Source organism: Phalaenopsis equestris, unplaced genomic scaffold (assembly GCF_001263595.1).
Source record: "Phalaenopsis equestris unplaced genomic scaffold, ASM126359v1 Scaffold000047, whole genome shotgun sequence".
Taxonomy (NCBI): domain Eukaryota; kingdom Viridiplantae; phylum Streptophyta; class Magnoliopsida; order Asparagales; family Orchidaceae; genus Phalaenopsis; species Phalaenopsis equestris.
This window is the reverse complement of record NW_018164489.1, coordinates 232345-244366: the sequence shown is the minus strand read 5'-3', so window position 1 is coordinate 244366 and position 12022 is coordinate 232345. Positions and strand designations below refer to the sequence as shown.

General features: G+C 34.9%; 2 protein-coding genes across 4 annotated transcripts in view; both read left to right on the top strand.

Moving 5' to 3' along the window:
* The window catches only part of LOC110019085 (polynucleotide 3'-phosphatase ZDP), an 84103-nt gene extending 81102 nt beyond the window's left edge, over positions 1-3001 (top strand). The window contains exons 10-12 of one of the 2 annotated variants that reach the window (XM_020716635.1): positions 1840-1909; positions 2260-2283; positions 2743-3001. In XM_020716635.1, the coding sequence (XP_020572294.1) occupies positions 1840-1909; positions 2260-2283; positions 2743-2790 (142 nt within the window). In that variant the 3' untranslated portion in view covers positions 2791-3001. The remainder of the gene's footprint in view (positions 1-1839; positions 1910-2259; positions 2284-2742) is intronic. The other variant, XM_020716637.1, reaches the window with a different exon arrangement.
* A 1692-nt stretch (positions 3002-4693) lies between these two features.
* On the top strand, positions 4694-9029 carry LOC110019084 (pentatricopeptide repeat-containing protein At4g13650-like). 2 transcript variants are annotated; one of them, XM_020716634.1, is made up of 3 exons: positions 4694-4909; positions 5125-5185; positions 5271-9029. In XM_020716634.1, the coding sequence occupies exon 3, from the start codon at positions 5363-5365 to the stop codon at positions 7514-7516; it is 2154 nt and encodes a 717-aa protein (XP_020572293.1). In that variant the 5' UTR covers positions 4694-4909; positions 5125-5185; positions 5271-5362; the 3' UTR covers positions 7517-9029. The 2 variants fall into 2 exon arrangements, with proteins under 2 accessions (XP_020572293.1, XP_020572292.1); XM_020716633.1 differs by having other exon boundaries at positions 5125-9029.
* Positions 9030-12022: the final 2993 nt, after the last annotated feature.

Below are 12022 nucleotides of genomic sequence, written 5' to 3'. Positions count from 1 at the left end.
TTGAAATGTTGAACCAAACTCGATTTGAAAAATTCTGGTTCGAATTGACCCGAATAATTTTTTGTCAAATTTTGGTTAACCTGCCAATTCTTAATCGGCCCATAATTGACCCACTAACCTCATTGACTCAAAATTGACCCACAAACTCGAAATTGACATGAGATCAACTCAAAATTGGCTTGAATTTGACCCAAATAACCGTTATGTATTATGTTAAATGGGTTATGCTGTTTAAGTATGGGTTAGCAAGTTAAAGACGAGTCGGGTTTGATTTTTTTGACCTTTTGACATGTTTAATATTTGGATTGATTTCAGGTCAAATATTTTCGGGTAGGTCAATTTTGAGTTGGACCGGAACCCAAATCACAAACTAGGTTTGACACATCTAGATATAATCTAGTAGAAACATGATCATTTGAAGGATTAAAGCTTCTTAAATGTCCACTGTGCAAGATCTATTTAAGATTCAAAGTCTACATCGATTGCACAAGATCTATTGAATATTGAAAGTTTACATCAGGATTCCGCCTTCATGATATGAAATCTTGTTTTGGAAAAATAAGTAGACTATTGCTACTAGATCTATACTTTTGAAGCTAAAAATAGAACCATGGAGCATTTTACTTGTGGAATGTTGTGTATTAAAACTTTTGTAGGAAAACTTAGTTTTTTAATTACGCAGCTTATGATTCTCATATTCTATATTTTATGCGCGATTTTATCTTACATAAAATAATCAAATATATTTAAGCAGATTGATGCTTCATTAGTGATGCAATCTTGTCAAAAAATACATCAGTTCGCATCACAAGTGAAGAACAATTAACTGACTCTTTTTTTTAAACTGTGAAAACTCTTCATTTTTCAATCTTTATAAGAAACCGGAGCTCCTATATATATATATATCAACATAATCGAGCTGGTTTGTGTCATATTTAGTAGATGGAATTAACTATTTTGGCTTATCCAACGAACTAGCTTATGTTCAGCCAATTACAAAGCTTTCCTCTCACTTATGAACTTCCTAAAGCGCATAACCTGTAGCACTGCAGAAGAAAAGCATGATTGCTTATATTCTTAATCATATTTCTATATATAGCACATTCAGTTCGCTTTCTACTATATACTTTGCTTTTTTTTTTTGGGCATTTACATACATACTACCTGATACTTTACATATCTAACACTTTTACTATAGTTTTTAGATTTATACCACTCAACCTTTTATATCACAGAAAAAATACCACCATTGTAACTTTTAAAAGGTGAAATACAATCTAACACTTTTACTATAGTTTTTACATTTATACCACTCAACCTTTTATATCACAGAAACAATACCACCATTGTAACTTTTAAAAGGTGAAATACACCTTTTCATGCATAGGTAAGATGACATGTATGTGATAAGTGAAGTTTAAGTGTTAGATATGAAAATACATAGTAATTAAGCTGTATGCATGTTAATCTTCCTTCTATTCCATTTCATCTGGTTGATGTGCGGAGCTAGTTTTGAGAGATGATATTCTTTGAAAATTTTCATTCAAAACACCAGGCATACCCTGCAATTGCACATTCTGTCTTCAAACAATAATTTTCCATCGATGTAATGCATTTAAAAATTCGTGAGAGTTTACATTATGCGGGAAATTATAGCTGCAGCTAGTGATACTTTTATCATGGAAAACTACAATTTTGCTGTATATTTATCCGAAAGCGAAAGAAAGCCGCTTTTATTCATGTCAATTTCTTTGGTAATGAAATTTTTTCATTGTTTTTGCTTTTTGTATAATGTTTTATATTGATGAAATAACTAATTTAAATACGGCCTACTTTCAGGTCCTTTTATGTTGGTGATGCAGCTGGAAGAACAAAAGACCATAGTGATGCTGACATCAAATTTGCTCGGGCATGATCGGTTTTCAGTTTTTTTACTTGTGGCATTTACATACATACCAACCAATTCCGATATATTTACATATCTACCACTTTATCTTTTTGTTTTTTACATTTCTACCACTCACTACTTTATCTTTTTGTTTTTTACATTTCTACCACTCAGGTCCTTCATATCAAATAAAAAATACCACTATTGTAACTTTTAATGGGTGAAATACACCTTTTCATGCTTAGGTATGGTGGCATGCATGCAAAAAATGAATTTTATGTGTAGATATGTAAATACATAGGAATTTAGTGGTGGCTTGTAAATCTTCCTTTTTTACTTTTGTAATGCTAAATGTTATTACTTTTTTGCAGAATCTATCTTCATTAAATTTTCGAGTATGTCAATCTATTTGTTACGAAAACAGTTTTGATTAGTGTTGCATTCTTCTGAATAACCATGTTATTATCTTATTTGCATTTGCTTTGCATTTCATCATTCTGAATTTTGAGAGAACACTTCTTCACATGAAGAGTATATTTCTATGGAGCTGCTTCCTTGTGCTATTTAAATATATCGGCATTTACATATATACCACCCAATTCATATGTATTGACATATCTAACTGCTAAACTTTACTTTTTTTTTTATGTTTATACCGCCCAAGTCTTTCATCACATTCAAAAAACCACCATTTTAACTTTTAAGAAGTAAAACACTGCTTGAAGTTTAGGTGTTAGATATGTAAATACATGGGTAATGAGTGGTGTGCATGTAAATCCTCCTTAAATATATAATTTGACCTTCTCTGTCTAAATGTGAAATAGTGACTTTTTTTTTAATTTCCTTTCTTACAGGCAATAGGCTTAAAATTCTTTACTCCCGAGGAGTTCTTCCTTGCTTGAGGCTTTACGTGTCTGGAAATTTAAAGTTTTGACACTCGGCAGTTTTACCCTGAGAAACCTGCAGGTCGAGTAGCAGTATATTATATATTTTTGATATTTTTGTTTTAGCTGATTCTGTTAATGTTGCTAGTATTTCTATTTTAATTTATAATTGTCTTTCTACATGCATATTACTAAGCCACAATACATTAGTTTTTGTTTCAGAAATTTTAATCAATGTGTGTTTTACTTCAATGACTCAAATATTTAAAAATTATAACCTTTTTTTTTAATTATTCAGTGAGTGCAAAATCTCCAAGGAACGCATTATATATATATATAACTATTTTTAATTTATAGTTTTATTTTAAAATTAATTGTGTAATTGTTCCATTCATCCTATCTATTTTCCCATCTTATTATGGTTTGGTGGCAGCTTAAGTTTAGCTTAAGCATTCTTTGTGCATTCATCAGCCACCATCTTATTTTCAGCACCTTGATGGTTATTGGTCTAATTGTTTACTTTCTTTATAATACCTGAAGGCGATTAGGAAATCTCAGTGATCATCCACAAGCTGCTGCAACCTTCTTTGGGATCCCTCAATTTTTATATTAATACCACCCAAATCTTTCATATCACATCAAAAGTGCTATCATTTTAACTTTTAAAAAGTGAATATATTTTTTCGTGCACAGGTAAGCTCACATGTATGTAAATATTGAAGTGTAGGTGTTAGATATGTAAACACATAAGAATTTTGTGGTATGTAATTCTACCATTTTCTTCTATTCAAGTCTTCTTGGAGTCATTTTGAGAAAAATGTCTTCGCATGGTGTTAGGTCTTTCTTGTTTGATAAGATATTTGATGAAATGCTTTCACTCGTTTGTGGTCATCTTTGTCTATAAGTCGCTCATGTTTTGAGGATGGTAACTCTCACTCCTAGTGATGATGTTGTCTCTAAAAGATTAGTTGTTGAGCGGGATCACAACATATAACACTTCATTGAACTTTCAAATCATCTTTAGGGGGTGTTTGACTGCATGAAGAATTTAATGTTCATAGGATTGAATAAATTCGGATTCATGAAATCCACCTTTTTTCAGAATTTATTAAATTTGGATTTAACATGAAACGAAGGTAAAATTCGGACGTTAAATCAGAAATTTTATAAATTCATCAAACACATTTTTTTTTTTAATCTTGGTTGAATTTTGTAAAATCAGGCCACAATTCCTATTAATATGGAGCTATCAAACACCCCCTTAGTAATGCATATATGTTATGTTTTTAGTTGCCATGCGGATGGTCTTCTAGTTACCCTAATTATCAAGGGCTATATCTTGAACTCTATAATATATTTGAGTCACTTTACATAAATACTGCATAATTCATATATAGTTGCATATCTATCGTATCCACATTTAAGCTCCGATTTTTTTTAAAATTATATAAAAATATCACTATTATTAAGTTTTTAATTTTGAAATATGATTTTTCCATGCATATTTTTTTAACAAGGTGTTGTAAATATAAGAAAATTTATATACTTATCATGCAATTCTTATGTATGTACTATTTACATATTTGATGCCCAAAAGTCGATATTTATGCTTGCAACTAATGCGTGAAAGTATGTATTTTGTTTTAAGAAAGTATTGATGATGGTACTGTGATGTTGAAGATGTGAATGATATGCATGTAAATGTGTTAGGTATGTATATACATACTAATTGTGGCGCATGTAATGTCCTTAAATGTAAATATCAAAATTTAGTTGTTAGAAATGCAAAGATATAAGAATTAGGTGGTATATATATATGATAAATCTATTTTGCAACGTAAGATCCCAAAAAATTCGTGATATCATATAATTCGGCAGAAGGCCCTGTATGACTATTAACAAAAAAAAAAGAAAGTGGGAAGTAGAGAGATGGACAACAATTCTTGATGTAAGCTCTGAAAAAAAGTGTCAAACTCCTCTCCTCCGGAGATGCACGCTATCCCAAGGAGAATTCCTCGATTGCTTAGAGTGAGAAAAGGAGAGAGATAAAGCTCTCAGCCTCAGATCTTCATTTATACGTGACAGACCATCAGGCCATCAACCTAGAATCTTGACTACAGTGTTTTCTCCTTCATTGGTAAGCTTCCTCTTACATCTTTGATTGAAGGGTTTTATGGTTGTCCTTTGCCTCAAAAATTAACAAATGCATTTAATATTGATCTGAGCAAGCTTCCTCTTACATCTTTGATTGAAAGGTTTTATGGTTGTCCTTTGTCTCAAAAATTAACAAATGCATTTAATATTGATCTGATGGTATTTCAAGCTAGATTCTAGCCCTCAATACTCACTTAGCCTCTTTGGTTGATCATTGCGATTCCACCACTTGGTAGGGCGGTCCCGACCCCATAATCCAGTATGTGTGTACACAATATAAAAAATTCCCTAAATATTATTGCACAATCTTTATTCATCATTTAACATTTTGTGTGCCACTTCAGCCCTCAGTTAACATTTTCACTGACCTGAGACTCCAGCTTGCCGCGCATTTTAGCTGTTCAGTTTTCCATGCCGCCCTCCCTTCCACCACCTTATGATCGTGATTCGCGAGCAGGAATCCTGCAATAATCGACGCCAAACGATCCCCCGCGCGGCGCGCGCATTCCAAACTCTCAGCCCAGTTGTTGATTCTCCTCCGTCGTCTTCAAATCGACACTCATCGACAATCCGCCACCACCATCTAACCTGGCAACAACTTAAAGAGTCACTTGCAGAGACCATCTCCACTCGCTGCTTCTCCTCCAAGCTCCTCCAATGCTTACATGCGCGTGTCGTCACTTCCGGACTCCGCCATAACCTCTTCATCTCTACCCTCCTCATTGCCAAATACTTCGCCTTTCGCAACGCCGGCGCCGCCCGACTCCTCTTCGACGGCCAATCCGGCCGTCTCACGAAGCCCCTCCTCTGGAATTCACTTATAAGCGGATACCTGCGATGCGGACTTCCTCGTCTCGCGCTCGACGTCTTCCGGGAGATGACGGCTCGTTTTCCGCCGGAGTGCGAGCCTGACAGGCACACTTTCCATCTTGCCCTCACCGCCTGCACGCGCTTATCCGAATTCGATATTGGTTTCATGGTCGGAAGCCATGCGCGGAGCCTAGGGTTTCAATCCGATCTTCTTGTTGCCACGGCTTTGGTTGTCTTGAATGCGAAGGCGGGTGAAATCGAGTCTGCACGTCAGGTGTTCGATCAGATGTCAGTTAAGGACATCGTGTCCTGGAACGCCATGATTTCTGGCTATTCCCAAGCCAGATTGTTATTAGAGGCTATGAAACTATTCGGGAAGATGAGAATTGTTGAAGGGATCTGCGCTGCTGAAAGCAGCTTAGTGAGCCTTCTTTCTTGTTGTGGAGAAGAAGGTTGGATTTCGACTGGTCAGGCTCTTCATGCACTCATAATTATAACTGGTTTTGAGAGAAATCAGCTGGTGTTAAATTCTCTGTTAGAAATGTATATTAAATGTGGATGTTTAGAGATTGCAGTTCAGTTCTTTGATAGAATGGTTCTGAAGGATTCAATTTCATTTAGTTCTATAATTGGGGGATATCTTCAAAATGGGCAACCTTCTAAAGCCCTCAATACACTATATTGGATGCTCCTCAACACCGGAATTTCACCCACAAGGCCGATATTACTCAATGGACTTCTTGCTTCTGCATCGCTTGGCAATTGGGAAACGGGACGGTGGATCCAGACAACCTTCTTGTCAAGCAACAACGATGACATGGCCTCCGATGCATCTCTAATCACGGCGCTTATATACATGCATGCATGTTGCGGCAAGATGGAGATTGCCTTTCAATTGCTCGAGACGGATGTGAGGGTGAAAGGAGATGTGATCGCATGGAATGCTTTGATGAAAGCGTGTGGTGAGACGGGAGACTTTCGCGTGGTCTTTGAGCTTTCGCTTCAAATGCAGAGGAGAGGAATTCATCTCGACAAAGCTACCTTCTTAATGTTGATTTCAATCATCTCAGCAAATCTTCTATTAAGAAAAGGAGCTGAAACTCATGCTTTGATTGTTAGGAGGGGATTCGAATCTGAAAGAGTTGTTGCAAATTCGTTGATTGATATGTATGGTCAAGTTGGAAAACTTGAGAGTTCTTATGACGTATTCAGAGGCATACAAGAGAAGAATGTGGTCTCGTGGAGCTCAATAATCGGAGCATGTGCTCGGAACGGGGATGACGAAGGGGCTTTCGGCCTTTTCACGCTCATGGCTGACGAAAAAGTGAGGCCAAACAAGTTCACTTTTGCGGCGCTCTTGTCTGCTTGCAGTCATGGAGGATTTGTGGAGAAAGGGAGGGAAGTTTATGAATCCATGGAAGGATATGGATTGAGTCCAGGTATCGAGCATTTGACATGCTTGATTGACCTGTTTTGTAGAGCCGGGCTTTTGGTTGACGCACACCGTTTGTTAAAGGATTTAAGTTTAGAGGATAGCACCAGTTGTGTTCTTTGGGGAATTTTGCTCAGTGGTTGCAGAGTGCATGGAAATTTGATTATTGGGGAGGAAGCTGCTAGACATCTTTTTAGGTTGGAGCCAGGAAATGCGGCTAACTATTTGATGCTGGCTGATATTTATGTCTTATTTGGAAAGATGGAGAGTTCAAATGGTGTTTTGAGATTGTTGAAAGAGAAGGGACTTAAAAAGAGGCTTGGATGTAGTTGGTTTGATGTTGGCTAGATTTTTTTTATTTTTTGTGCTACATGTGGGAGTGATTTAGAGGCATGCTTTTATTCATTCTGGCAACTGTTGTTTGGCCCAAAGGCTTCTTGATTGGGGAGAAGGAATGCATCTCATAGACTTTGATGGAAATGATACCCATTTATGATTTTTTGGAAATCATGTTTTGTATTTGGGAGACTTAATAGGCAGCTAGAGTTTGATAAAGTCCTCATGGAGGAAGTGTTAGAGAATGTTTTCTCAAGGGAGATAGTAGAAATTGAAGCGCCAACAAAGTTTAAAATTTTGTTTATGGAATCTTGCAAAGGAAGGTTAGGCTCTGCTGGCCATGATGGTTTGGTCGAGTCAACTTTATGCATGCTAAAGGTCAATGAAAGTTTGAAATGCAAATTATTCTTTATGAATTTGAAGGATCAACTCTTCACTGGTTCAGCAATTAACCTATAGGGTTGGTTCACTTCTTGTATGGAGACTTCAAATGTATCTTTATCGCTTAATTCGTCAGTATGCATAAGTTGCAGAAATGTTCTTAGGCTTTACTGAGAATTTGCTAGGCATTTTGGGAAAGCTTGAGGTGCTTTGTCACTAGATTTCAGCAGAAGATGTTGGAGGTGATATACTTGGAACTAGCAATTGCTCGTGTTGCATTGGCTCGGGGCTTGATAGAGGGTATGTTCAATTATGCTCTTAGTTTGCAGTGCTTAAAAGTCTTGGTGGAGCTTTAAGAGTTGATGAATAATCACATATTTACTGATGAGTATAATTTGTTGTTGACTTCATCTGGAGTGAAGAATTGAGAGCACAACAGTCAATTTAGAAGGCATCTTTATAGGAACTTGATGGAGATGAGAAGTTGCCTTGGCCAAATAAGTTTACAGAGAACTTTTATAAAAAGAACAAGTCGCCTGAAGGAGAGTAGTCGATTCAATAGAATACCAACAACAAGTTGACAGGAGAGGAGGCTAGAGCCTCCTAGTCGTCCAATTCTAAGAGTGACTCCGCCAAGTGTCACCGTGGCTGAAATTATCGAGGACATCCGAAATAAAGTTTTTTAAGAAACCTGCGTCACCGAGGACAGTAGGTCGCTTGTGTGACCAGAGCAAGTATCGTGTATATTATCGAGATCATGGCCATCACACTGAGGATTGTTGGCACCTCAAAATTTAATTGAAGAGCTAATCAAGGCTGAGAAGTTGAAGGAGCTGGTGGCATAAGGCTTGAACACAAGAATACAACAGAAATCTCCCATGAATGAAGAGCATAAAGAGCTTGCCCTGGCACAAGTTCTTATTGCATGAGTGGCACCAATGATTTTGAGAAGAGATGGACTTGAGGCTTCTCGCCAGTTTACCCTCAAAGTACTTAAGTTAGGAGAAGTGAACTTAGTGAATACCTCAATGTCAGTGGTATCGACTCAGCCTTCAATCATCTTTACTGATGAAAACTTGCTTGTGAATGAGAATTCATATAATGATGCAATTCATTTAACGTTGTTGCTTTTGAACTATCAAATAGGGAGCATTCTGATTGATACTGATAGTTTAATTAATATTTTGTTCAACAAGGTGCTTGAGAAGTTGCATCCGTCGAATTGCATCTGGTGCTTACTTTAGGAACGTTGTGCGACTTTTTAGGAGAAAGAAATGAGATGCGGTGTAATATTTTTATTGGTGATATAGGGTGAAGAAGAGAAGCAATTTAACGTAATGTCGGATTTTGTGATAGTAGACACTCCTATTACCTACTATTGCATTTTGGGCAAAACAATTCTAAACACGTTCAGGGTTAACATTAACATTTCGACGTATCATCTGTGGCAGTGAAACTGAGATTGGATTGGTGATCATAATGCAAGAAGACTTGGTACAATCAAAGACATGTTATTTACAAGATGTAGGAAGCTATGTTGCGTGGGCATGGATATGTGGACAAGACACGATACAAACACGACATTCTTAGTACTGAAAATATAGGTCACGAACACATGTTAGACACATTGTTTTAATAAAAATTATTAAAAATATAAGTATATATTGAATAAATAAAAGATAAGAGTTAATAAGATTAACTTTCAATAATTAAGATACTCATAAATATATCTTTTGTTTATGACATACAAAATACAGGCATAAGAACATATATTATCTTGTATTACATCAAAATTTAACTTCGTTATCGTTAATTCATTAAAAGAAAATATATGGATGACCGGCTTCTTTGGCATGTACTTCTACTTCACAGTTCACATCGACTATCACATCATTAAATATCTCATATTCCAACTTCGACTCATCAAGATAAAGGTTTGCAATATCCAAAATTATTGTATCGTCGATGATCTCAAAACCATCTTCTACAACGTCGCAAATCTTATTATCACATTCCATGTAATTTGGAGTCTTTCTTGATAACAAATCAAAGTAAGTATGCACATAAACTTAATCATCAGCTTGTTGTGAATTTATTTGTTCCACTTCATTGATTGTATAAATGAGTAAGTGGTCCAATTTCTCTCAGAACATGAGGAGAGAACTTGTCCAAGAAGTTTTATGGAAATAATTTGAAATAAAGAAACTGAAGCTCCATGAATGAACCATCACATCTTTTGATTCATCTTCCACCTATCACATAAACTCTTGATCTCCAAATTCATCTAAATATCCAAAAAGCTTAGTTAAATGCACATTTATCTGTCATCTCTCATCATCATTTGAAAAATAATGCTTCAAACAAACTTTTCTCATATTTGAAATTTTCAAATTTCTTTGAGGGCAAACTCATTGAGGATTCTCCTCGAGCAATTCCTTGAATATCTTCCACATATGTATAGATTTATGTGATTCTAACTTAATGAAATAAAAGTAAGTTAGAAAAAAAAAACCTTGGATTTAATGAACGAGCTAAGCACTGCAAGGGTGTGTTACTTTTGCTTTGCATATCTTCCAAAAGTATATGTACAACACTCCAAAAATTGAACTCTTCATCATTCATCTTTCTTTCATATTTATGTATTTTTTCTTTCACTTTACATAACATGTATCCCACATCTCATAAATCAAGTGCAAGCATGATATATTTGTATTTGCAACTCGAAACATGTGGTAAATATGATCGGTAAAAGATAGGATATATTCAACTTTATCTCACCAAAAATCATAAAATGTTTTCTCATTCACATATCTTGTCTTTTTCACATCATGTTTACGATAACATGACTATCTTTCACCAATCAACTTTGCTTGAAATGCATTTTTAGTTGGTTTAGATCTTTTTAGCATCACAATAACTGAAGAAAATCTAAATTCACCAACAACAAACGCTTCCAAATTGAAGAATTAATTGAATGTAGAAAGCCTCATAGAATCATTCATGATAAAAATCTTTTAAAAATAACATCTCTACCGACCTCTCTAACAACCATTGTAATCCAATGACTTTCATTGTATGTGTTCACATTTTCTTAAGTATCTTTTAATGACATTCAACTTTAAGGAAATATTAAGGGTATGAGCATTGTAAGGTGTCCAAAAGCTATGACGATATATTTGCTCAACAAGTAAACTAGTTGCCCTACACTCGGGAGCATTATCAATAATTACTTGAATAATATTTGAAGGGCCAACCATCATTATCTCTTCTTTAATCAAATTGGAAATGGTGTAGGTGTAATTATAGATAAGAGTTTGAAAGATAAATATTGTAAAAATTAATATAATTGGAGATATAATTATAGCCCTTAAGATTATTGTTGATTCTAAGATTTTTAATATTATAAGTGCTTATGCTCCTCAAGTAGGTTTAGATATAGGTTCTAAAGATAAAATTTGGAATAACCTAGAAGACTTAATACAATTGATACCTCCTGGCGAAAGAATTTTTAATGGAGGAGATTTAAATGAACATGTCAGAAGAGTGGTAGAAGATTTTAAAAATATTCATAGTGGCTACGGCCTTGGAGTGATTAATGAAGGCGGTATAGTCACATTAGATCTTGTTTTAGCGTATGATTTTGTTATTGCTATTATTTTATTCAAGAAAAGAGATGAGCATATTATTATTTATAAGAATGAATCTAATAAAACACAAATTAATTATTTTCTTATGAGAAGAAGAAATCGTCGAGAATGTAAAGATTGTAAGGTCATTCTAAGTGAGGATTTAAGTACTCAATAACGATTATTAGTTCTAGATTTTAAGATAAAGAGTTGTAAAATAAAGAATACTAGGAATCATTGTCATGAAATTAGATGTGAGTGCTTAAAAGACACAAATAAAATTACTTTTATGAGTAAGCCTTGGAGTGATTAATGAAGGCGGTATAGTCACATTAGATCTTGTTTTAGCGTATGATTTTGTTATTGCTATTATTTTATTCAAGAAAAGAGATGAGCATATTATTATTTATAAGAATGAATCTAATAAAACACAAATTAATTATTTTCTTATGAGAAGAAGAAATCGTCGAGAATGTAAAGATTGTAAGGTCATTCTAAGTGAGGATTTAAG

What these genes read in the sequence shown, in the direction of transcription:
- LOC110019084 (XM_020716634.1), top strand. Translation starts at nt 5,363, where the DNA reads ATGATCGTGATTCGCGAGCAGGAATCCTGCAATAATCGACGCCAAACG.